At 36.8% G+C, this 26,522-nt stretch overlaps 2 protein-coding genes across 4 annotated transcripts in view; one reads left to right on the top strand and one right to left on the bottom strand.

Annotated features, from left to right (window-relative positions):
- YIPF2 (Yip1 domain family member 2) overlaps positions 1 to 22,215 on the bottom strand; it is a 53,308-nt gene extending 31,093 nt beyond the window's left edge. Inside the window, exons 1-7 of one of the 3 annotated variants that reach the window (XM_053717887.1) lie at positions 22,156 to 22,215; positions 21,972 to 22,028; positions 20,258 to 20,400; positions 8,262 to 8,342; positions 1,470 to 1,557; positions 1,260 to 1,376; positions 1,011 to 1,177 (exon numbers count right to left, since the gene is read on the bottom strand). In XM_053717887.1, coding sequence (XP_053573862.1) covers positions 1,011 to 1,177; positions 1,260 to 1,376; positions 1,470 to 1,557; positions 8,262 to 8,342; positions 20,258 to 20,400; positions 21,972 to 22,002 — 627 coding nt within the window. In that variant the 5' untranslated portion in view covers positions 22,003 to 22,028; positions 22,156 to 22,215. The other 2 variants (XM_053717886.1, XM_053717884.1) reach the window with 2 other exon arrangements.
- A 790-nt stretch (positions 22,216 to 23,005) lies between these two features.
- Positions 23,006 to 26,022, top strand: TIMM29 (translocase of inner mitochondrial membrane 29). Its single transcript, XM_053716044.1, has 2 exons — positions 23,006 to 23,150; positions 25,320 to 26,022. Exons 1-2 carry the CDS (start codon positions 23,027 to 23,029, stop codon positions 25,937 to 25,939), a joined length of 744 nt encoding a protein of 247 aa, XP_053572019.1. The 5' UTR covers positions 23,006 to 23,026; the 3' UTR covers positions 25,940 to 26,022.
- Positions 26,023 to 26,522: the final 500 nt, after the last annotated feature.

Below are 26,522 nucleotides of genomic sequence, written 5' to 3'. Positions count from 1 at the left end.
AGTATTGGGATCTAAGTGGTGGGGATAAATCACTCCGTATTAAGTAGAAATGCAGCCTAACATTGATACATGTTCTATAAGCCAGCAATAGTAACATCAAAAAGACACTATTCATATATATGTATCTTCTCTTGGCGGCATCCAATAAAAGTTCATTGTAACAAAGTGCCGATTTGAGTGTGGAAGAAATCGTGAACAGTTCTCCTGTGTTACTTTAAGGATAAAACATGAAGCTGCGCCTCATAGACTATTATTATTATTATTTTTCCCAGGTTCCGTTACCAGCAGCAAAGACCGCTCAGCATACAAACAGGATTGTGGGAGGTACGATGCATCCATGTTCCAGTCAGCTGAACCTGGAAAAACCTCCAAGCTGAAAGCCGATACGGATGAACAAGGCAGTTCACGGCCGCTTTTGCTGTAACAACAAATCTGGAACCTTTAAGGTGCAGTATCATGCGATACTCTTGCTAACAACAAGACAGCTTAAAAATCCACCTGACACCTTACAGCCGCAATAATAGTCTATGAGGCGCAGCTTCATGTTTTATCCTTAAAGTAACACAGGAGAAGATGTATTACCACAGTATATTTATACTGTGGTAATACATCTTGTGGTACCTTGCATACCTGACCGGTCAGTTTCTGTTACTTATGATAACATTTTGTTATCTGGTATAATGGTTTAGGCTATGTTGGCCTGCGCTTCAACCTACTACTGTCTTGACTATTTCACAGAGGATGAAATGTGTCCTAGTAGCACATTTTTTTGTACCAATAAACTGATATTTTGCTTAATATAGAGTTATGTATCTTTTTAGAAAAGAGTGCTGGATTCCCTGTCTTTTTGAAGCAAAGTATTCTCTCTGCTTCTTTCTTCTCTATGAATGTTCTTAATGTTATTAAATATAAATATATATATATATATATATATATATATATATATATATATATATATATATAAACACCCTTATATAGCTTCTGTTTTAATAATAGAAATATGTACTCACTGTGGTAGGGATGTAAACAAATAAGGAATATCCATACACACAAACTGTCTCCAAAAAACTGTAGGATCCAACACTATCGTTCACACCTTTTCTCCACTGTAGAAAACCCCACAGGCCTAGAGGTATCAGCCAGGCATAGCTGTATATTGCAATTGCTGCAACTGATACTAGAAAGAAAAGTTACAGCAACATTAAGAAATAGGCAGATGGAAGATTGAAGACAAGATTAGTGATACTAAGAATACTCACCCTTATGAAACTGAGGACTATACTGGTAATCGGAGCTACCGCTGTTTTGTATGTAGGTTGACAGGTTACCCATGATTGTTACAGTGAACACAAGAGTTGCACAGATCCAAAATGGTCCTGCCAAAAAGGAGAAATGGTTATTCTCATATCAAATATATATCCAAAAATTAAAGTGAAGGGTTGTTCAACACAACAGCTGTAAATCCTCACCATACAAATCAGGGTTGTTCCTTAAATTATGACGTACAAAGTTTTTTCCTGGAATGGGGAGAAGTGATCCTTTGATCCTGTCCAGAACCTAAAAATACAGAACCCTGTGTTAAAGGGACATAAACAGTATAAACTAACGTAAGTTTATAAATATATAATGCAGCCAAAACTTACATGCAAGATGGTTTCTGTTTTAACCCCCATTAACTCCTTTAAATTCAGGCATACATTTGTTTGCAGCAAGCTCCCCACTGGGCATTTCCATATATGGATGGTGATATCTAGGCCATAGCTTCAGCAGAATGCACTTGTGCACAGTAGGGGGCAGAGTCACATGACACCTGACTAAAGCTATGCAAAGTATAATGCTGAAGCTTTCACAAAGCATGTGACATTATCCCCATAAAAAAACGAGCAAGCCTCTTGGCAACAAACAGCAGCAGTACCTGCTGTCCCTCTTCAACCCCCCCTTACTTGCATAAGTAATTATCCTCACATGCACACTTTGTTATATGATACCACAAGGTTTGGAGTAGGACACCGATAAGGGGGAGTGGAACAGACTACTCTTGGCAACACTAAAGTATAAATTATTTTGCTGATTTTGGGAAATTTTATAAACTTTTTTTACACTTTTTTTTTTCCCCACACACTGTTTTACATCAGTTGACCCTTTTATAATATGCAGGTAACTCAAATGCCTCTTTAAACAACCAACTTTCATTTATATTACATGGTTATTGGTCACTGAGTCCACAGAGAAAACTTCAGATTGAAAACCTGACCTCCGTAGGATACTGAGACACGAATTTGAGTCTCAAGAAGTACCATTTCTTTCATGTAATTGGCAAGAGTCCATGAGCTAGTGATGTATGGGATATACATTCCTACCAGGAGGGGCAAAGTTTCCCAAACCTCAAAATGCCTATAAATACACCCCTCACCACACCCACAAATCAGTTTCACAAACTTTGCCTCCCATGGAGGTGGTGAAGTAAGTTTGTGCTAGATTCTACATTGATATGCGCTTCGCAGCAGGCTGGAGCCCGGTTTTCCTCTCAGTGTGCAGTGAATGTCAGAGGGATGTGAAGAGAGTATTGCCTATTTGAATTCAATGATCTCCTTCTACGGGGTCTATTTCATAGGTTCTCTGTTATCGGTCGTAGAGATTCATCTCTTATCTCCTTTTTCAGATCGACGATATACTCTTATATATACCATTACCTCTACTGATTCTCGTTTCAGTACTGGTTTGGCTATCTGCTATATGTAGATGAGTGTCCTGGGGTAAGTAAGTCTTATTTTCTGTGACACTCTGAGCTATGGTTGGGCACTTTTATATAAAGTTCTAAATATATGTGTTTAAACATTTATTTGCCTTGATTCAGGATGTTCAACATTCCTTATTTCAGACAGTCTGTTTCATATTTGGGATAATGCATATGAATTAATCAATTTTTTCTTACATTAAAATTTGAATTTTTTCCTGTGGGCTGTTAGGCTCGCGGGGGCTGAAAATGCTTCATTTTATTGCGTCATTCTTGGCGCGGACTTTCTTGGCGCGAAAATTTTCTTGTCATTTCCGGCGTCATACGTGTCGCCGGAAGTTGCGTCATTTTTTTGACGTTTTTACGCCAAAAAATGTCGACGTTACCGGATGTGGCGCCATTTTTGGCGCCAAAAGCATTTAGGCGCCAAATAATGTGGGCGGCTTTTTTGGCGCTAAAAAATTTGAGCGTCATTGTTGTCTCCACAATATTTAAGTCTCATTATTTATTGCTTCTGGTTGCTAGAAGCTTGTTCATTGGCATTTTTTTCCCATTCCTGAAACTGTCATTTAAGGAATTTGATCAATTTTGCTTTATATGTTATTTTTTCTATTACATATTGCAAGATGTCTCAGATTGTCCCTGAATCCGAAGCCACTTTTGGAAAAACGCTTAACTGAGTTTCAGTTCTACCAAAGCTAAGTTCATTTATTTTAAATGTTATAAATGTTTATCTTTAGCTATGGTTTGTAATAAGTTATTATGATATACTTTTACATGCAGAATCCATTAGTATTTATGCTTTATATATTTCCATTCTTACATCTTATGTACAAGAAATATTTAGAAGATTTATAAGAAATTTTTTTCTGATTCTATTTTAAAGGCTTTGTCTGACTTCGTGCCTTCTAATAAAATTTTTAGGTCTTTTTCACTTCTTTTTTAATTATTGAAGTTTCAAATGACCAACAACATACTGATTTATCCTTCTCTGATGATGTTTTTTCTCTTTCAGAAATTTTCTTCATCAGATATTGACACTAACAAATCTACTTTTTTTTTATTTTTCTATTATTAAAGTACATTTGTTTTTTGTTGAAAAGGTGTTGATTATTTTGGATATTAAGGTAACTAGTTCTTTAAGACTAGCTGACACTATTTCTGCCTATTTATTCTTCTGTGTTTTCAGAGGTTTTCTTTCCAATTCCCTATACTAGGGAATGGAATAGGCTGAGAATTTTCTTTTATTCCTTCTTCAAAGGTTTTAAACTATATTCTTTGCCAGCAGTTAAATTAAATTTGGAGCGTTCTCCAATTTATTGGGGCTATCTCTACTTCTACTAATTATGCTATTGTTCCTATAGCAAAATAGTATTTATTTTCCTTTAGATAGTTGCATCTTATTTATGGAAAATTATTTAGTTTCAGGTACTTTTTCTTGGTCCTGTGATTTATTTGGATATTGCAATTGCTTCATTTTTTCTGTTTACTTTAAGATCAAGTATCAGATTATGATTTATTTTTGTAAAAGGGACAACATTTACTAGACTAGGTGCTGTTGCAATTGTCTTGTTGTTTTGCATTTATTGATTATGCAAGTCCACTGTATTGACTGGTCCTTTTAACTGGACTATCATGCTAATAATTTCATTTGTGTCTTCATTTTATTGAATATTTTCGCAAATGAGGGTTAATCTATATCTTTAGCTATTTTAGCTAGAAGAATTTTGTGATTTTTAAAAAAAAAAATTAAAAAAAATCCATATTTCTTTTGTTCTAAAACTTTAAGCTTATACTAGTTTGGTTGTTCTTATTAAGGAACGAATTCCTGAGTTCTTTCCCAAGTAACATGTTTATAATTGGAGTTTGAAATCAGCTCCCTAATATTGCGATGTACGTGCCGTATTCCAGCTTGGCTGGTAAGAGGCAGGTTAAGACTTCTTTGAAATTTATTTGGTTCTATTTTGTCCAAATTTCTTTGATTTTATTCCAGTAAGGCTAATACTTTCTTTAAGTGTGTTTCTGTCCTATATATTTTGGGTACTGTTGAAGCATGGCTGGGCCCCCATGGGGTTCAAGCGCTGCTCAGACCTGGAATCTTCTGGGGTATTTCTTCCGGTTCCTTTTTTAGGAACCGGGTTTTGGAGTTTTATTCAAACTATTTTGCCTTTTTATGGTCATTGATAGCATTATTTGTTTTCATTAGATACAATAAATGCATATTTCCATTTTTCTGTTTTCATTCAGATTATTTTCTGAGGATGCGGAATCTCATATGATTCACTTGCTCTTCAGGACATAGTTAGAGGATCTTTTTTTCAAAAGCTCTTGATTCCTCACACAAGGGTCACCTTTTTTAGGTTTCCAGATAGTTTGTGTCACTGTCCTTGTCTCTATCAGACAAGGGATAATTTTATTGGGTTCCGTCTGTCGGTACCTTTAGTCTCCTTCAGTTGCTATATATGCATAGAAGTTTTAGGTCTTCTGGCCACAGCATTGGATACAATTCCCTTTGCTCATTTTCAATAGAAAGAACCTTTCCAGTCTTTTATGAGTGTTGTTTCTTCAAGAACATGGTTGGAGGATCAATTTACCAAAAAGTTCGTTGATTCCTCAGACAAGGGTAACCTTTTTAGGTTTCCAGATAGATTCAGTGTCCATGACTCTGTCTCTGACGGACAAGAGACGTCTGAAATTGGTTTCAGCTTGTCGAAACCTTCAGTCTCAATCTTTCCCTTCGGTAGCCTTATGCATGGAAATTCTAGGTCTTATGACTGCTGCATTGGACGCGATCCCCTTTGCTCGTTTTTACATGCAACCTCTTCAACTCTGTATGCTGAACCAGTGGTGCAGGGATTATACAAAGATATCTCAATTAATATCTTTAAAACCGATTGTTCGACACTCTCTGACGTGGTGGACAGACCACCATCGTTTAGTTCAGGGGGCTTCTTTTGTTCTTCCAACCTAGACTGTGATCTCAACAGATGCAAGTCTGACAGGTTGGGGAGCTGTATGGGGGTTTCTGACAGCACAAGGGGTTTGGGAATCTCAGGAGGAGATTACCAATCAACATTTTGGAACTCCGTGCAATTTTCAGAGCTCTTCAGTTGTGGCCTCTTCTAAAGAGAGAGTCGTTCATTTGTTTCCAGGCGGACAATGTCACAACCGTGGCATATGTCAATCATCAAGGAGGGACTCACAGTCCCCTGGCTATGAAAGAAGTCTCTCGAACACTTGTATGGACGGAATCCAGCTCCTGTCTAATTTCTGCGGTTCATTTCCCAGGTATAGACAATTGGGAAGCGGATTATCTCAGTCGCCAAATGCTACATCCGGGCGAATGGTCTCTTCACCCAGAGGTATTTCTTCAGATTGTTCAAATATGGGGACTTCCAGAAATAGATCTGATGGTTTCTCATCTAAACAAGAAGCTTCCCAGGTATCTGTCCAGATCCAGGGATCCTCAGGTGGAAGCAGTGGATGCATTGTCACTTCCTTGGAAGTATCATCCTGCTTATATCTTTTCGCCTCTAGTTCTTCTTCCAAGAGTGATTTCCAAGATTCTAAGGAGCGTTCGTTTATTCTGCTGGTGGCTCCAGCATGGCCTCACAGGTTTTGGTATGCGGATCTTGTCCGGATGGCTACTTGCCAACAGTGGACTCTTCCGTTAAGACCAGACCTTCTATCGTAAGGTCCTTTTTTCCATCAAGATCTCAAATCCTTAAATTTGAAGGTATGGAGATTGAACACTTGATTCTCAGTCATAGAGGTTTCTCTGACTCCGTAATTAATACTATGTTACAGGCTCGTAAACCTGTATCTAGGATGATATATTATCGAGTCTGGAAGACTTCCATTTCTAGGTGTTTTTCTCATCATTTTTCTTGGCATTCTTTTAGAATTCCTAGAATTTTACAGTTCTTCAGGATGGTTTGGATTAAGGTTTGTCTGCAAGTTCCTTGAAAGGACAAATCTCTGCTCTTTCTGTTCTTTTTCACAGAAAGATTGCTAGTCTTCCTGATATTTATTGTTTTGTACAAGCTTTGGTTCGTATAAAACCTGTTATTAAGTCAATTTATCCTCCTTGGAGTTTGAATTTGGTTCTGGGGGCTCTTCAAGCTCCTCCGTTTGAACCTATGCATTCGCTGGATATTAAATTACTTTCTTGGAAAGTTTTGTTTCTTTTGGCCATCTCTTCTGCTAGAAGAGTTTCTGAATTATCTGCTCTTTCTTGTGAGTCTCCTTTTCTGATTTTTTATCAGGATAAGGCGGTTTTGCGAACTTCATTTAAATTTTTACCTAAGGTTGTGAATTCTAACAACATTAGTAGAGAAATTGTAGTTCCTTCATTGTGTCCTAATCCTAAGATCTCTAAGGAAAGATTGTTGCATTCTTTGAATGTAGTTAGAGCTTTGAAATATTATGTTGAAGCTACTAAGATTTCCGTAAGACTTCTAGTCTATTTGTTATCTTTTCTGGTTCAAGGAAAGGTCAGAAGGCTTCTGCCATTTCTTTGGTATCGTGGTTAAAGTCTTTGATTCATCATGTTTATGTTGAGTCAGATAGAACTCCGCCTCAAAGGATTACAGCTCATTCAACTAGGTCAGTCTCTACTTCCTGGGCATTTAGGAATGAAGCTTCGGTTGATCAGATTTGCAAAGCAGCAACTTGGTCTTCTTTGCATACTTTTACTAAATTCTACCATTTTGATGTATTTTCTTCCTCAGAAGCAGTCTTTGGTAGAAAAGTACTTCAGGCAGCTGTTTCAGTTTGATTCTTCTGCTTATATTTTCAGTTTTTTTCATTATAAGATTTAAACTTTGTTTTGGGTGTGGATTATTTTTCAGCAGAATTGGCTGTCTTTATTTTATCCCTCCCTCTCTAGTGACTCTTGCGTGGAAGATCCACATCTTGGGTATTCATTATCCCATACGTCACTAGCTCATGGACTCTTGCTAATTACATGAAAGAAAACATAATTTATGTAAGAACTTACCTGATAAATTCATTTCTTTCATATTAGCAAGGGTCCATGAGGCCCACCCTTTTTTTGTGGTGGTTATGATTTTTTTGTATAAAGCACAATTATTCCAATTCCTTATTTTTTATGCCTTCGCACTTTTTTCTTATCACACCACTTCTTGGCTATTCGTTAAATTGATTTGTGGGTGTGGTGAGGGGTGTATTTATAGGCATTTTGAGGTTTGGGAAACTTTGCCCCTCCTGGTAGGAATGTATATCCCATACGTCACTAGCTCATGGACTCTTGCTAATATGAAAGAAATGAATTTATCAGGTAAGTTCTTACATAAATTATGTTTTTCTAAATTAGATCAAAAGGATTTAAAATGTCAGATAACAAACTACTAAAAAGTATGACTTGCACAATTGCTTAGTTTACATTAGACACTCAGCAAGACCTGTCCCTTACAAAGCTGGCTAGGCTAGCATGTATACATCCCAGCAAACATAACCACTGCAGCTAGGAGGAGACCCTCCTGGCTTACCAATACCAACATACCTGGTATGTATCTACATCAAAAAAATCTTGATAATATTGGAATGTCCAGAAACTGGCTGGCTTTTTCTGAGATGCAAGAAGCTAAAAAAACAAGAAGAAAAAAAAAACAAACAAAAAAAATAATATAACTGACAAAAGAATACAGCATACACGTGAAATGGACAAAAAAAATTGTTAATCACATCAAATATTTTCTGAGCATTATTCTATAATGTATGGATCTCTCCTTCACTTCCAGAACCATATACAGACAGAGAAACAGCTCTGAATCTAAAATTTGCCTTTTGTAAAAAAATTCTGAGGGATCTTGCAGTACTGATTGACCTCTTAGATAATCTCGCCAGAGTGGAGATCTTTAGATCATAAGGTCCTTAAATTGAGAAAAACTGAAGAAGTTAATAGTACCTATTAAAGTAGAAAAAAAAAATTAAAAAAAAATAATATTGCATTGAGTGGCTGTTTTAGGGTCCCAGGTATTGGAAAGGACCTTGACGTGGTACCTGGGCTTGTCCCATTTGGCCAGATGCGGTAACTATCCTTTCCATTTTTGCTTTTAAATCTTAGCTGTGAGATTGCTAGTGAGTGCACGGTTTTCTCTGTTTGTTTTATATATATATATATATATATATATATATATATATATACACAAAATAAACAGATAGAGTCCAGCACTATTGAGCTTTTTTACCTGGCTGTGTGCTCGTTACAATGGGCTATCAGCAAAAACCCAAACAAATACAGTCCATATGTAGAAAGTAACAGCACCACTGCATCAATATTCTTAAAGGTGAATTATTTCTTTATTGGTGATATCACAACCATTAAAACAGCGACCTTTCGGACCTACATGGTCCTTAATCATGCAATGATTAAGGACCATGTAGGTCCGAAAGGTCGCTGTTTTAATGGTTGTGATATCACCAATAAAGAAATAATTCACCTTTAAGAATATTGATGCAGTGGTGCTGTTACTTTCTACATATGGACTATATATATATATATATATATATATATATATATATATATATATATATATATATATATATATATATATATATATATATATATATATATATATATATATATATATATATATATATATATACATACATATATACATACATATATATATATACATACATATATACACACACACACACAGAGGAGATCTGCACTCTCATTAACTGGTTAGACAACCAGGTAGTAGATTTCATAATCTTAAAAAAAAAAAAAAAAAATTACCACACTAGCTGGATTTAAATGATGTCCAGTTTTAATAAAGTTGATGTTTACAAAATAGCTTGAAATGTCAATTTTATTAAAACTTGACATCATTTAAATCCAGCAAGTGTGGAAATTTGTGTAATATATATATATATATATATATATATATATATATACACATACATACATACACACACACATATATACACTGTGTGTATATATATATATATATATATACACACACATACATACATATACACTGTGTATATACTATATATATATATATATATATATATATATATATATATATATACACACACACATATATATATACACACACACACACAATTGTATATATATATTATTCTCACACATAACAAGAATGCAAAGTTCCAAGTTTAATGGTTCATTGTAGTGAAAAAGATGACTTGATCCCATTCATTAGAGCATGTCATTTTATCACTATCAACCCTGAAACACGTACACCTAGATTACCAGTTTTGCGTTAGGAGGGGTGCGGTGCTAACGAGCAGTTTATGCTCACCGCTCACTTGCAGACAGCGCTGGTATTACGGGTTTTTAGAAACCCGGCGTTAACCGCAAAAAAGTGAGCGAAGAGCAAAATTTAGCTCCACAACTCACCTCAATACCAGCGCTGCTTACGTTAGCGGTGAGCAGGTAAAACGTGCTCGTGCACGATTTCCCCATAAGAATCAATGGGGGGAAAAAAAAAACTAAAAAGCCGGCTGAAAAAAAAACTAACACCTGCAAAAAAGCAGCGTTTAGCTCCTAACGCAGCCCCATTGATTCCTATGGGGAAATACTTTTTATGTCTACACCTAACACACTAACATGAACCCCGAGTTTAAACACCCCTAATATTACACTTATTTACCCCTAGTCTGCCGCTCCAGACACCGCCGCCATCTTCATTATACTTATGAACCCCTAATCTGCTGCCCCCAACATCGCCGAACCCTACATTATATTTATTAACCCCTAATCTGCTGCCCCCAATGTCGCCACAAACCTAACTACATTTATTAACCCATAATCTGCCGCCCACAACGTAGCAACCACTATATTAAATGTATTAACCCCTAAACCTAAGTCTAACCCTAACACCCTCTAACTTAAATATAATTACAATAAATCTAAATAAAATTACTACAATTACCTAAATTATTCCTATTTAAAACTAAATACTTACCTATAAAATAAACCCTAAAATACATACAATATAACTAATAGTTACATTGTATCTATCTTAAGGTTTATTTTTATTTTACAGGCAACTTTGTATTTATGTTAACTAGGTAGAATAGTTATTAACTATTTAATAACTACCTAGTTAAAATAAAGACAAATTTACCTGTAAAATAAAACCTAACCTAAGTTACAATTACACCTAACACTACACTACAATTAAAGGGACAGTCTAGGCCAAAATAAACTTTCATGATGCAGATAGAGCATGTCAATTTAAACTATTTTCCAATTTACTTTTATCACCAATTTTGCTTTGTTCTCTTGGTATTCTTAGTTGAAAGCTTAACCTAGGAGGTTCATATGCTAATTTCTTAGACCTTGAAGCCCACCTCTTTCAGATTGCATTTTAACAGTTTTTCACCACTAGAGGGTGTTAGTTCACGTATTTCATATAGATAACACTGTGCTTGTGCACGAGAAGTTATCTGGGAGCAGGCACTGATTGGCTAGACTGCAAGTCTGTCAAAAGAACTGAAAAAAGGGGCAGTTTGCAGAGGCTTAAATACAAGATAATCACAGAGGTTAAAAGTATATTATTATAACTGTGTTAGTTATGCAAAACTGGGAAATGGGTAATAAAGGGATTATCTATCTTTTAAAACAATAACAATTCTGGTGTAGACTGTCCCTTTAAATAAATTAACTAAATTAAATACAATTAATTACAATTAAATAAAATTATCTAAAGTATGGAAAAAAACACTGAATTACAGAAAATAAAATAATTACAAGATTTTTAAACTAATTACACCTACTCTAATCCACCTAACAAAATAAAAAAGCCCCCTAAAATAAAAAAGCCCTACCCTACACTAAATTACAAATAGCCCTTAAAAGGGCCTTTTGCTGGGCATTGCCCCAATGTAATCAGCTCTTTTACCTGCAAAAAAAAAAAAAAAAAGTACAAATACCCCCCACCAACATTAAAACCCACCACCCACACAACCAACCCTACTCTAAAACCCACTCAATCCCCCCTTAAAAAAAACCTAACACTAACCACTTGAAGATCACCCTACCGTGAGACGTCTTCACCCAACCGGGCAGAAGTGGTCCTCCAGACGGGCAAAAGTCTTCATCCAAGCTGGGCAGAAGAGGTCCTCCAGTCGGCATCTTCTATCTTCATCCATCTGGTGCGGAGCGGGTCCATCTTTAAGACATCCGACGCGGAGCATCCTCTTCATCCGGAGTCTTCTTACTAAATGACGGTACTAAATGACGTCATTCAATTTCGATTGGCTGATAGATTTCTATCAGCCAATCGGAATTAAGGTAGAAAAAATCCTATTGGCTGATGCAATCAGCCAATAGGATTGAGCTTGCATTCTATTGGCTGATTGGAACAGCTAGTAGAATGCCAGCTCAATCCTATTGGCTGATTGGATCAGCCAATAGGATTGAACTTCAATCCTATTGGCTGATTGCATCAGCCAATAGGATTTTTTCTACCTTAATTCCGATTGGCTGATAGAAATCTATCAGCCAATCGGAATTGAATGACGTCATTTAGTACCGTCATTTAGTAAGAAGACTCTGGATGAAGAGGATGCTCCGCGTCGGATGTCTTGAAGATGGACCCGCTCAGCACTGGGATGGATGAAGATAGAAGATGCCATCTGGATGAAGACTTCTGCCCGTCTGGAGGACCACTTCTGCCCGGTTTGGTGAAGACGTCTCACTGTAGGGTGATCTTCAAGGGGTTAGTGTTAGGTTTTTTTAAGGGGGGATTGGGTGGGTTTTAGAGTAGGGTTGGTTGTGTGGGTGGTGGGTTTTAATGTTGGGGGGTATTTGTACTTTTTTTTTTTACAGGTAAATGAGCTGATTACTTTGGGGCAATGCCCCGCAAAAGGCCCTATTTGTAATTTAGTGTAGGGTAGGGCTTTTTTTATTTTGGGGGGATTTTTTATTTTGTTAGGGGGATTAGAGTAGGTATAATTAGTTTAAAAATCTTGTAATTATTTTATTATTTCTTTCATGTAATTGGCAAGAGTCCATGAGCTAGTGACATATGGGATATACAATCCTACCAGGAGGGGCAAAGTTTCCCAAACCTCAAAATGCCTATAAATACACCCCTCACCACACCCACAATTCAGTTTTACAAACTTTGCCTCCTATGGAGGTGGTGAAGTAAGTTTGTGCTAAGATTTCTACGTTGATATGCGCTTCTCAGCATTGTTGAAGCCAGATTCCTCTCATATGTATCATGTATTTCCTTGTGCAGACTGTCAGTTTCATATTTGGGGAATATAAACATCTTTTAAAAATGAAATTTATTTCTTACCTGGGGTTTAGTTTTTTTTCTTTTTTTCAATTGACTACTTCTTACAAATTGCGGGCGGTATTAGGCCCGCGGGTGTGACAAATGCTAAACTTTATTGCGTCATTTTTTGGCGCGAAATTTTTTTTGGCGCGAAAAGGTACGTCTATGACACAAGTTCGTCATTTCCGGCGTCATTCTTGACACCGAGACCTTTCACACGGTTGCGTCATTAGTTGCGTAAGTGTGTCATTTCCGGTTATTTTTTTCATTATTTCAATACCCCATTGATGTTTGCCTCTTGATTTTTTCTCTATCAGAGGGCTATGCTATTTGCATTTTTTCCCATTCCTGAAACTGTCATATAAGGAAATAGATAATTTTGCTTTATATGTTGTTTTTTCTCTTACATTTTGCAAGATGTCTCACTTTGACCCTGCCTCAGAAGCTTCTGCTGGAACATTTCTGCTTGACATCGGTTCTACAAAAGCTAAGTGCATTTGTTGTAAAGTTGTAGAAATTATGTCGCCGAATGTCATTTGTAAGAGTTGTTTTGATCAACTTTTACATTCAGATAATGTGTCCATCAGTAATAGTACATTGCCAGTTGCAGTTCCTTCAACTTCTAATGTGCATAATATACCTGTAAATTTTTAAAGAATTTGTTTCTGATTCTATTCTGAAGGCTTTGTCTGCATTTCCACCTTCAAATAAATATAATAGGTCTTTTAAAACTTCTCATTTAGTTGATGAAATTGCAAATGACCAACAATATGATAATTTATCCTCTTCTGATGAGGATCTATCTGATTCAGAAGATCCTCCTCAGACATTGACACTGACAAATCTACTTATTTATTTAAAATTGAGTATATACGTTCTTTGTTAAGAAGTGTTAATTACTTTGGATATTGAGGTAACCAGTCCTCTTGACGTTCAGTCTAATAAATGTTTAAAACTGTTTTTAAACCTCCTGTGGTTTCTCCAGGAGTTTTTTCCTATTTCTGATATGATTCTAAGGAATGGAATAAGCCAGGTACTTCTTTTATTCCTTTTTTAAGGTTTAAAATATTGTATCCTTTGACAGCAAAATTTATAGAGTTTTGGGAAAAGATCCCCAAAATTGATGGGGCTATTTCTACTCTTGCTAAACGTACTACTATTCCTATGGAAGATAGTTCTTCCTTTAAGGATCCTTTAGATAGGAAGCTTGAATCTGATCTAAGGAAGGCCTATTTATATTCAGGTCATCTTCTCAGACCTGCAATTTCTTTGGCTAATGTTGCGGCTGCATCAACTTTCTGGTTGGAGAATTTAGCGCAACAAGAATTGGATTCTGACGTATCTAGCATTATTTGCTTACTGCACCATGCTAATCATTTTGTTTGTGATGTTAGATCCATGTCTTTAGCTATATTAGCTAGAAGAGCTTTGTGGCTTAAATCTTGGAATGCTGATATGAAATCTAAATCTAGATTAGTATCTCTTTCTTTCCAAGGTAATCATTTATTTCGTTCTCAGTTGGATTCTATTATTCAACTGTTTCTGGGGGAAAATGAGTTTTTCTGCCTCCGGATCTAAGGCTTCTAACCGTTTTCGTTCCTTTTGTCAGAATAGGGAACGAAAACTCTATGCTCCCTCCAAGGAATCTGCCTCCAATTGGAAACCTTCCTCAAATTGGAATAAATCCAAGCCTTTTAGGAAACCAAAGTCTGCCCCTAAATCCGCATTAAGGTGCGGCCCTCATTCCAGCTCAGCTGGTAGGGGGCAGATTAAGGTTTTTCAAGGATATTTGGATAAAATCTGTTCAAAATCAATGGATTCAGAGCATTGTCTCTCAAGGGTATCGAATAGGATTCAGAGTAAGACCTCCTGTGAGAAGATTTTTTCTCTCACGTATCCCAGTAAAAGCTCAGGCTTTCCTGAAGTGTGTTTCAGACCTGGAGTTTTCAGGGGTAATCATGCCAGTTTCTCTTCTGGAACAAGGTTTGGGGTTTTATTCAAATCTATTCATTGTCCCAAAGAAGGAAAATTTATTCAGACCAGTTCTGGATCTGAAAATTTTGAATCGTTATGTTAGAGGACATTATATGTCTACAATAGACTTGCAGGATGCATACCTTCATATTCTGATTCATCCAGAACATTTTCAGTTTCTGAGATTCTCTTTTCTAGACGAGCATTACCAATTTGTTGCTCTTCCATTTGGCCTAGCAACCGCTCCAAGAATCTTTTCAAAGGTTCTGGGTGTCCTACTCTCTGTAATCAGAGAACAGGGTATTGCGGTGTTTCCTTATTTGGACAATATCTTGGTACTAGCTCAGTCTTTACGTACTGCAGAATCTCACACTAATCAACTAGTGTTGTTTCTTCGGAAACATGGTTGGAGGATCAATTTACCAAAAAGTTTCTTGATTCCTCAGACAAAGGTCACCTTTTTAGGCTTCCAGATAGATTCAGTGTCCATGACTCTGTCTCTAACAGACAAGAGAAGTTTAAAATTGGTTGCAGCCTGCCGGCACCTTCAGTCTCAGTCATTCCCTTCAGTGGCTATGTGCATGGAAGTTTTAGGTCTCATGACTGCAGCATCGGAAGCGATCCCCTTTGCTCATTTTCACATGAGACCTCTTCAGCTTTGTATGCTGAATCAATGGTGCAGGGATTATACAAAGATATCTCAATTTAATATCCTTAAATCCCAATGTACGACACTCTCTGACATGGTGGATAGATCACCATCATTTAGTTCAAGGGGCTTCTTTTGTTTGGCCAACCTGGACTGTGATCACAACAGATGCGAGTTTTTCAGGTTGGGGGGCTGTTTGAGGATCTCTGACAGCACAAGGGGTTTGGAAATCTCAAGAGGCGAGATTTCCAATAAATATTTTAGAACTCCGTGCAATTCTCAGAGCTCTTCAGTTTTGGCCTCAGTTAAAGAGAGAACCGTTCATTTGTTTTCAGACAGACAGACATCACAACAGTGGCATATGTCAATCATCAGGGTGGGACTCACAGTCCCCAAGCTATGAAAGAAGTATCTCGAATACTTGTTTGGGCGGAATCCAGCTCCTGTCTAATCTCTGCGGTGCATATCCCAGGTGTAGACAATTGGGAAGCGGATTATCTCAACCGCCAGTCTTTACATCCAGGGGAGTGGTCTCTCCATCCAGATGTTTTTTTCTCAGATTGTTCAGATATGGGGTCCTCCAGAGGTAGATCTCATGGCCTCTCATCTAAACAAGAAACTTCCCAGATACCTGTCCAGGTCCAGGGATGTTCAGGCGGAAGCAGTGGATGCGCTGACACTTCCTTGGTGTTATCAACCTGCTTACATCTTCCCGTTTCTAGTTCTCCTTCCAAGAGTGATCTCCAAAATTATCATGGAACAGTCTTTTGTGTTGCTGGTGGCTCCAGCATGGCCACACAGGTTTTGGTATGCGGATCTGGTTCGGATGTCCAGTTGCCCGCCTTGGCCACTTCCGTTACCGCCGGACCTACTATCTCAAGGTCCGTTTTTCCATCAGGATCTCAAATCATTAAATTTGAAGGTATGGAAATTGAACACTTAGTTCTAAGTCATAGAGGTTTCTCTGATTCAGTGATTAATACTATGTTACAAGCTCGTAAATCTGTCTCTAGAAAGATTTATTATAGAGTTTGGAAGACTTACATTTCATGGTGTTCTTCTCATAAATTCTCCTGGCATTCTTTTAGAATTCCTAGAATTTTGCAGTTTCTTCAGGATGGTTTGGATATGGGTTTGTCTGCAAGTTCCTTGAAAGGACAAATCTCAGCTCTTTCTGTTTTATTTCACAGAAAGATTGCTATACTTCTTGATATACACTGTTTTGTTCAGGCTTTAGTTCGTATTAAGCCTGTCATTAAGTCAATTTCTCCTCCTTGGAGTCTTAATTTGGTTCTGAGGGCTTTACAGGCTCCTCCATTTGAACCTATGCATTCCTTGGACATTAAACTACTTTCTTGGAAAGTGTTGTTCCTTTTGGCTATCTCTTCTGCTAGAAGAGTTTCTGAGCTATCTGCTCTTTCTTATGAGTCTCCTTTTCTGATTTTTCATCAGGATAAGGCAGTTTTGCGGACTTCTTTTCAACTTTTACCTAAGGTTGTGAATTCTAACAACATTAGTAGAGAAATTGTTGTCCCTTCTTTATGTCCTAATCCTAAGAATTCTTTGGAGAGATCTTTACATTCTTTGGATGTGGTAAGAGCTTTGAAATATTATGTGGAAGCTACTAAAAATTTCAGGAAGACTTCTAGTCTATTTGTTCTATTTTCTGGTCCTAGGAAAGGTCAGAAAGCTTCTGCTATTTCCTTGGCTTCTTGGTTGAAACTTTTGATTCATTAAGCTTATTTGGAGTCGGGTCAAACCCCGCCTCAGAGAATTACAGCTCATTCTACTAGATCAGTCTCCACTTAATGGGCTTTTAAGAATGAAGCTTCAGTTGATCAGATTTGCAAAGCAGCAACTTGGTCCTCTTTGCATACATTTACTAAATTCTACCATTTTTATGTATTTGCTTCTTCGGAAGCAGTTTTTGGTAGAAAAGTTCTTCAGGCAGCTGTTTCAGTTTGATTCTTCTGCTTTTTGATTTAAGTTTTTTTCTTTCAAAAGTGAAAATAAACTTATTTTTGGGTTGTGGATTATTTTCTCAGCGAAATATGGCTGTTTTTGTTTTATTCCCTCCCTCTCTAGTGACTCTTGAGTGGAAGACTCCACATCTTGGTTGGGTATTGATATCCCATATGTCACTAGCTCATGGACTCTTGCCAATTACATGAAAGAAAACATAATTTATGTAAGAACTTACCTGATAAATTCATTTCTTTCATATTGGCAAGAGTCCATGAGGCCCACCCTTTTTTATGGTGGTTATGATTTTTTGTATAAAGCACAATTATTTCCAAATTTCCTTTGTTGATGCTTTCTACTCCTTTCTTTATCACCCCACTGCTTGGCTATTCGTTAAACTGAATTGTGGGTGTGGTGAGGGGTGGATTTATAGGCATTTTGAGGTTTGGGAAACTTTGCCCCTCCTGGTAGGATTGTATATCCCATATGTCACTAGCTCATGGACTCTTGCCAATATGAAAGAAATGAATTTATCAGGTAAGTTCTTACATAAATTATGTTTTTCTGTAATTTAGGGTGTGTTTTTTTCGTACTTTAGATAATTTTATTTAATTGTAATTAATTGTATTTAATTTAGGTAATTAATTTAATTATAGTGTAGTGTTAGGTGTAATTGTAACTTAGGTTAGGTTTTATTTTACAGGTAAATTTGTCTTTATTTTAACTTGGTAGTTATTAAATAGTTAATAACTATTTAATAACTATTATACCTACTTAAAATAAATACAAAGTTGCCTATAAAATAAAAATAAACCCTAAGCTAGCTACAATGTAACTATTAGTTATATTGTAGCTAGTTTGTGGTTTATTTTATAGGTAAGTATTTAGTTTTAAATAGGAATAATTTAGGTAATTGTAGTAATTTTATTTTGATTTATTGTAATTATATTTAAGTTAGGGGGTGTAAGGGTTTGGGTTAGACTTAGGTTTAGGGGTTAATACATTTAATATAGTGGCGGCGACGTTGTGGGTGGCAGATTAGGGGTTAATAAATGTAGGTAGGTGGCGGCGATGTTAGGGACGGCAGATTAGGGGTTAATAATATTTAACTAGTGTTTGCGATGCAGGAGTGCGGCGGTTTAGGGGTTAATATATTTATTATAGTGGCGGTGATGTCCCGTTCGGCAGATTAGGGGTTAAAAATTTTATTTTAGTGTTTGCGATGTGGGGGGCCTCGGTTTAGGGATTAATAGGTAGTTTAAGGGTGTTAGTGTACTTTTTAGCACTTTAGTTAAGAGTTTTTTATGCTATGCGTTGTAGTGTAAAACTCTAAACTACTGACTTTAAAATGCGGTACCAGTCTTGACAGGAGAGGCTGTACCGCTCACTTTTGGTCAGACTCGTAATACCGGCGATATGCAAGTCCCATTGAAAATATAGGATACGCAATTGACGTAAGTGGATCTGCGGTATTTCCGAGTCTGGCCAAAAAAGTGAGCGGTGAGCCTGTCATTTCAAGACTTGTAATACCAGCGGGCGTTAAAAAGCAGCGTTGGGACCAGCCAACGCTGCTTTTTAAGCCTAACGCACAACTCGTAATCTAGGTGGTAGTGTTTAACCCCTCAAGAGGAAACTGCTGCTCAGCAAATCACAGGGTCATGCGACTAGCCCTGCTGATTGGGTAAGCGGCAGTTCCCTACTCTGGACCAGAAGTTGTCTGTTGCTCTCAAACGACACTTTGCATATGTACCTATCTCTTGCAGGGGTTAAACACACAGCTTTGCAGGGCCGATAGTGATAAAACTGTATGCTCTAATTAAGTGCATATCATTTTTTTCATTATAATGGCCATTTAAATAAAATGTGTGCACCAAAACTAAGCATGCACATATAGGTTAAATGGTTTCCAGATTTAAGAGCATCAAAAAAGGCAGTCACATTAATCTATAATCCTTCCTAATGTGATAATGATTTATTCAGTAATTTGGGCTACAGCTATGACTAGTTTCTCAAAAATGTTTGCTATTTTATATCTAAAAATAAAATAAAATCCACATTTGCAGTGATTTGTAAACAGCCATATAAAAGTCACTGCATGCCAGTTATTAACATTTGTAAAAAAGTAATCCTATTTATAAGGGAAAGTCTATTGAAACTAGAACACAATACACATGTATATACTCACAGATAATCTGTACCACTTATCTGTATATACAGATGCAGCTATACTTTAAATAAAAACAAATGTGGTTCCAGTTATACAGAAATTAGGACATATAAAGTCAAAATGAAACTTTATTGATTCAGCGCATGCAATTTTAAACAACTTTCCAATTTACTTCTATTAACAAAATATGCACAGTCTTTTTATAGTCACACGTTTTGAGTTACCAGCTTCTACTGAGCATGTGCAAGAGTTCATAGAATGTACATGAATGCATTGTGATTGGCTGATGGCTGTCACATGATACAGGGGGAGTGGAAATAGACATAACTGAAATTTATCCAAAAAAAAAAAAAATCTACTAGTTTGAAGTTTAGACTAAGTGCTATTGCATTGTCTTTTTATCATGCATTGGTTGATTATGCAAATCTACTGTATTTACCGGTCCTTTAAAAAGATTTTGTATCTCCATCTGTGTAAGATCATCTTACCTCAGTCTGATCAGTGTCTCCCTCGTCTCCGTCGCTATCTGTACCCATGTGCAACGTGGCATGTTGGGGCTGGTTCTCCTCTGTCACACTTTTTGTGGTTGCATTTGGAGTGGCAGCCAGGAGATCTGCAGCTTCATCAAATTCTGTAATGGGAATATTAATAGGTTTAGGTGCTAAGTATATATAATATCATTTCTAGAATGATCATCCACTTAACAAATGATCTGTATGACTTTTACTGTAGCAGGGGTATTTAACATGTAGCCTTCCATATGATTTCACAAGGCCTTGTTATGCAAAAGATGTTTTTTTGTGATGGGAGAGGAAATGTCACAGTCCGTAGCAGTAGTTTACAGTCATTGTCCCACAGCATTACTATATGTGCTCATAGAACATGTTTGCATGTTTAAAAACGTATTATTAAATAATTTGAGTATTAATGAAACCATTTATCCATTTGATCAGTTAAAGGGATACTCAAGTCACAATTTTTCACGATTCCGATAGAGCAGCAATTTTAAACTTTCCAATTTACTTTACATTAACAAAATGTGCAGTCTTTTTATGTTTTCACTTTTTGAGTCACCAGCTTGTACTGAGCATGTGCAAGAAATCACAGAATATACCTATATGCATTTGTGATTGGCTGATGGCTGTCACATAATTCAGGAGGAGTGGAAAAATATATAATTTTGCACTTTGTCAGGAAAAAAAAAATTCTACTCATTTGAGGTTTAGACTAAGTGCTATTGCATAGTCTTTTTATCATGAATTTGTTGATTGTACAAATGTACTGTATTTACCGGTCCTTTATTTAAGGGAGATAAGATAAACATATTCACCAGGGTTTTATAGTTTGTTGTTTAATTTGTTTTAAGACAGCACTAATTTGCGTGTGTAAATTGAATTAATGGTCCTTTAAAGGGACATTAAACACTAGATAAATGCTAGCTAGAATGATGCATTCAAGGAAAAGATTACTCTGAGAATAACAACATGTAGATTTATTATTTTAAATTTCATTAGCGGTTTAAATATTGACAAAATAAGAAAAGTTTTAGTGTCTAGAAAACTATGTGAGCTGCCATGTTGTAACTTAGGTTACCTTCTCTGCTGTGGCCAATTAGATAGAGACAGTTAGAAATAGGTCACTAGAGTGTGCAGCCAATGGCTGTATGGAATAGAACAGTGTTCTGCACTTCCATTTCTAACAGAAACTGAAAAGCTCACACTTTCAGAATAGAATTACAGGAAAAGGGGACAAAATAAATAATGAAAGTATATAGCAGAGTTTTATTTATGTGATTTATCATTTTATATTACCATCTCAACGTGTTTAACCTTTTCCCGACGTTATATTCCGTCACAACGGCGCTGGGCTTTAAAGCCATTATGACGGAATACGTCATTGCCAACGGCTGTCCTGAAGTCAACTGCGCTTGCAGGATATGATTGCGGTCTGGAGGGCGTTCCTAGCGTCATAGGGACGCCCCCCAGACCCGATCCCATAATTGAAATCTTGCGATCGTCTGCACGATTGCATGATTTCAATTTGTTTACATTGGAACATTTTTTCCGATGTAGACCTTATAACCAAGTCACGAAAGGGTTAATGTCCCTTTAACAAAGCTGAAGGTCCATCATATAGACACATAATGTCGAGTGATTGCTTATTTCTGTCAAAGTATGTTTCTCTGTGAGCCATTTTCCTTACCCTGGAACTTGAGATCATCTGCAGTAGCCATGTCAGATCAGAAGCATTTCACCGGATCTAAATAAAAAAATAGCACCTACATATAATAGTCATGAACCAACATAATGTAATAGACAGAATCTAGTGATTGCTCATTGCCCACCTTTTTCACCCGCAAGTTAGTTTCCCTGACCTCCCCTCTTACCTACTCAACTGGCTGCTTCTAGACTTATTGGCCGCGTCACACAAAGAGTGGCTTATACCAAAACAGCATAATGGGGGTAACAGGATCTAGTTTAAGGTCTAAAATCTCTTACACAATAATCAGCTATGTACGTATTGTGTAAGAAATCGCATTTTCTAAACACAATTTAATACTTCGAAAATGTGGAGTCTCCACTCGTTTCGCTATTTAACATAAATGTAAAATAGGAGACCTGGCCACCCCTAATAAATAAGGTACATTTAAAACTAAAAGTTCAAGTCTAAAATCTTTCCGGATAGAAACAAAATATTGATCAAAACAGTTTCTTACTAGATAAAAAAAAAAAAAAAAAAAAAAGAACAAACATCATAAAATCGATATGTTTTCATACGTATTGTTTTGCACTATTTATTCAATATTGTACAAATTGTTATATTTATGTCTCCAAATATATTGTATTTGAATGCATACATGATGTGGTATATTAGTAAATTAGCGTGAATAATTTGTATTAGTTGTATCATTAATTGTATGACAAAATGTAATCTGTGTAAATAGTAATAACTATAAAACCATGTATAATGCTATTACACTTAGCTGTGGTAATTCGTTCACTGTACTGACTTTCCTAAAGAAGTTCTTGATTAAATTAGTTTTGTGCATGTAACCGATAACGTAATTACTAATTGTTAGTAGACTTTTGTGACATTTGATATATTACGAATAAGCACTATAAAATACAGTATACACTATACAATCATCGGCATGAAACAATCTAATTTTTGCTTCGCGTTTCCTTGGGAAGAGGAATGGGTTGCAAGCAAGTAAGGGCATGAAGACCGGACGTTGTTGAGTTACTGGCGGAAAAGAAATGGCGGCGCGGTATGTTGGGGTCATGTGTAGGAGATTGTGCTCCGGTACCGTGGTTCCTACACCGGCTGCGGAGGTAGTAAAAAAACCGGGGTTCAGGGAGCGGCTGAGAACCGGAAAGATGGGTGAGAATAACTTGGAGATTTCTTCTAGGGTAGAATACTTGACAGTGGGGCACATGTATAAGGGTGTGCACATCAACCAAATTTAAATGGGCACTGAAGTCTCATGTGTTGTCTTGCTTGTTTCTTAGGTCCAGCGACGTCAATCCTGGCTGCTTGATTAATTTATATGAAGTTTAATGGCATAGAGATTTTCACCCTTTCTTATACCTTGTGGAATTAATTTCCAGCCCCATGGTACACCAGATAACACCCCCTTGGCATTTGACCAGTCATTTTATTTGAAATTGGATGTTTCTCCTTTTGATGACTGGCTCCTAAATTTGAAATCAATTTTAAACAATAAAAAGGACAGTAAAGTAAAAATGTAATGTTTTATGATTCAGATAACAAATGCAATTTTAAATAACTCTCCAATTTACTTTGTTCATCAAATGTGCTTTGTGGTTTTTGTATCCTTTGTTGAAAGATATCCAGATAATTTTAGGAGCAGCAATGCACTACTAGGAAATAGCTTACAACCTACCAGCCAACATCTGGCAGATTATCTCCAGGATGTGGGAAGTTAAATGGTTGTAGGCAAGGGCGCACATGGTAAGGACATTGTTAAGTGTGGTTCATGGGCATGTCAGGAGGATCATGTGGCATGTCCAGGCATTCCTTGTGTGGCATGGATGGAGTTTAGCCCGTCCCTTTAAAACCGTGAAAATGAGGGGCGGTATGTGATGGTTTTTGGCTGCACAGTATATGCCTCTTGTTATTAGTTTACCATATGTGTTCAGCTAGTGCTTTTGTTGTGCATTGCTATTCCTGAGCTTACTGTTCAACAAAATAACTAAAAGGACAAAGCAAATTAGATAGAAGTAAATTGAAAAGTACTTTAAAATTATATGCGCTGCCTGAATCATGAAAGTTTAATTTTTACTTTACTATCACTTTAACATAATTCAAATTGTAATTTAAACTCTGCATTGCACCTATTATAACATATATACACATAAGTACAAAACCCCACAGATTTAAAGGGACATTAAGCATTTGTAACAGTTTTACATAATTCTGCACATAGTGTACAATTATGTATCATAAGGATAGCCGTACCTTTTTCAAAACTATTTCCAATTCTACATTTATGCAGCCAAAAGCATTCTCATCATTCCTTTATAGCCGTTCTCTTTGGCTCTGTAGTTTAAAAAAAAAAAAAAAAAAAAAATGCATTATGGGCTTGCTGGATAATCACAGTGCACCTGTTCGCTCCATTCAATTTATTGTAGTGCTCTCCCACACTGAGCAATGGAGCTGACAGCTTTACAGATTTTTTTTTTTTTTATTGTTTAAAAAGATGGATAACTTTTCTACCCATTCCCCAGCTTTGTACAACCAACATTGTTATATTAATATACTCTATCACCTCTAAATCTCTGCCTGTTTCTAAACCCCTGTAGGTAGTCTCTTATCTCAGTGCGTTTTATTGGCTTTTAACAGCCAGACAGTGCTAGTTCATGTATGCCATACAGATAATATTGTGTTTACCCCCGTGGAGTTATGCACGGAACAGTACTAATTGGCTAAAATTCAAGTTTGTAAATCGCACTGAGATAATGGGTCAGTCTGCAGAGGCTTAGATACAGTTAATATAGAGGTAAAAAGTATATTGTAACTGTTGGTTATGCAAAACTGGGGAATTTGTAATAAAGGGATTAACTATCTTTTTAAACAATGACAGTTTTCAAGTAGACTGTCCCTTTTTAATTTAACCGGTGTGATTAGACAGCAAACCTGTGAAACTTTTTTTTAAAATAAAAACTGCAGCACCAAAGAGTACCAATATACATGAATGACTAGATGGCTGCATAAATGCTTCAGGTGCCAATCCAAGAGTGCACTTTGCCACTAATTGGTAAGTACAAGTTTAATTGACAGCCCAGCTAGTGCCTGTGCATATGCACTGGTCAGTACATGTCAAAGGTTCTTATCTTAGAATAAAACTGGCTATTTTTTTAGAAACAGTGTATCACAAGGGGCTTTAAAATAGAATGCTGGGTCTGCACAGCCTCAGGGTACTACTACTGTTTATATCCCTTTCATCTATGTCACTCAGCCCTCATGCTTTGGAAGGAGCAAATTGCATGTACAAGCTTCTGACTGTCTCACTCTGCTTTCTTCCTTTAGCAACTTGGGTTAAAAGTCTCCTTCATGACTATTCTGAGGCTTGCAAGGACATTGTTGTGGGAGCTAAAGAACGTCCCGGTAAAGCTGCTTTCTACATTACTCTCCTTGCGGGTGCTGGCGTTTGCTCTTCTAAGGCACCTTCTGAGGACTCCTTCCAATGTGCCGTCCTTGATGCCTCTGCCTCGCTGCTTTTGCTTTCTGCATGGACACGGAGTGGAAAATCTGACCAGCACGTGCAGCGTTTAACCAACCTTTGGAACCAAGGACGTCTGCGTTACCTCAATCTTATTTTCTTCTCTCTTATCTACGAAACTCCTTATGATTCAGAATGTGACCTCTACCCAGCTAGTTGTCCTCATTTGCAGCCTCGTTGGAAAGATTTTCCCAGTAGAGTATTAGATATTGGCTTTTTCAGTCATTGGTGGTTCCTCCACTTTAAGATGAAAGACTATGATGTGAATGAAGAAGAATTTGCTCGTCTCCCTGTTCACATGAGAACAATCAACTGGAATGATCTTCATTCTGAAGAGAATGAGAGACTTTTCCAAAGCAAATATCTGCCAGTTGTAATGCCAGAAGTACCTGACGTAGTACCTGACCAGCAGATTAAAGAAATATAACTTTAAATACACCTTTTGTATGTTATTGAATCAAATGTATGTGCAAATTTAATATGAATATAAAAATATTGTTTCCGTCTGTTTCCTAAGTAAATTCTAATTTCATCATGATTTTACCAGGTATTATACTCTGTAAGGTATAAAATGCTGGAGTGAGGACATAAGGGTTTGACTGCACACCACTTTACCTTTCAGTTATGTTAAACCCTGTTTTCCATATAGAATGTCATTGGTTGACAAATTTCTCAAATTCTATAATTTAGGAGCCATCGAAAATTGGAAAGCCAGCTGTATACTTTATATGAGACAACCATTTTGTTTATGTATATATAAATTAAATAATCCACAAGTTAGGAGTGAAGTTTTAGGGATCCATGGTTCCTAATCTCCAACGTTCCGATGTAAACAAATAAGTAAAAAATTGAAATCACGCGATCGTACATGCGATTGCGTGATTTCATTGATGGGATCGGGTCACAAGGGAGTGCCTATGATGCTAGGCACACCCTCCAGCCCGTGATCCCAGTTAGGAAGCCGTTACTATTTCAGTACAGCAGAATGGCTAGGATGTTCCATGCCATCC

Source organism: Bombina bombina, chromosome 6 (assembly GCF_027579735.1).
Source record: "Bombina bombina isolate aBomBom1 chromosome 6, aBomBom1.pri, whole genome shotgun sequence".
Lineage (NCBI taxonomy): Eukaryota > Metazoa > Chordata > Amphibia > Anura > Bombinatoridae > Bombina > Bombina bombina.
The sequence above is the reverse complement of the archived record's forward strand: the minus strand, read 5'-3'. Positions and strand labels throughout refer to the sequence as shown.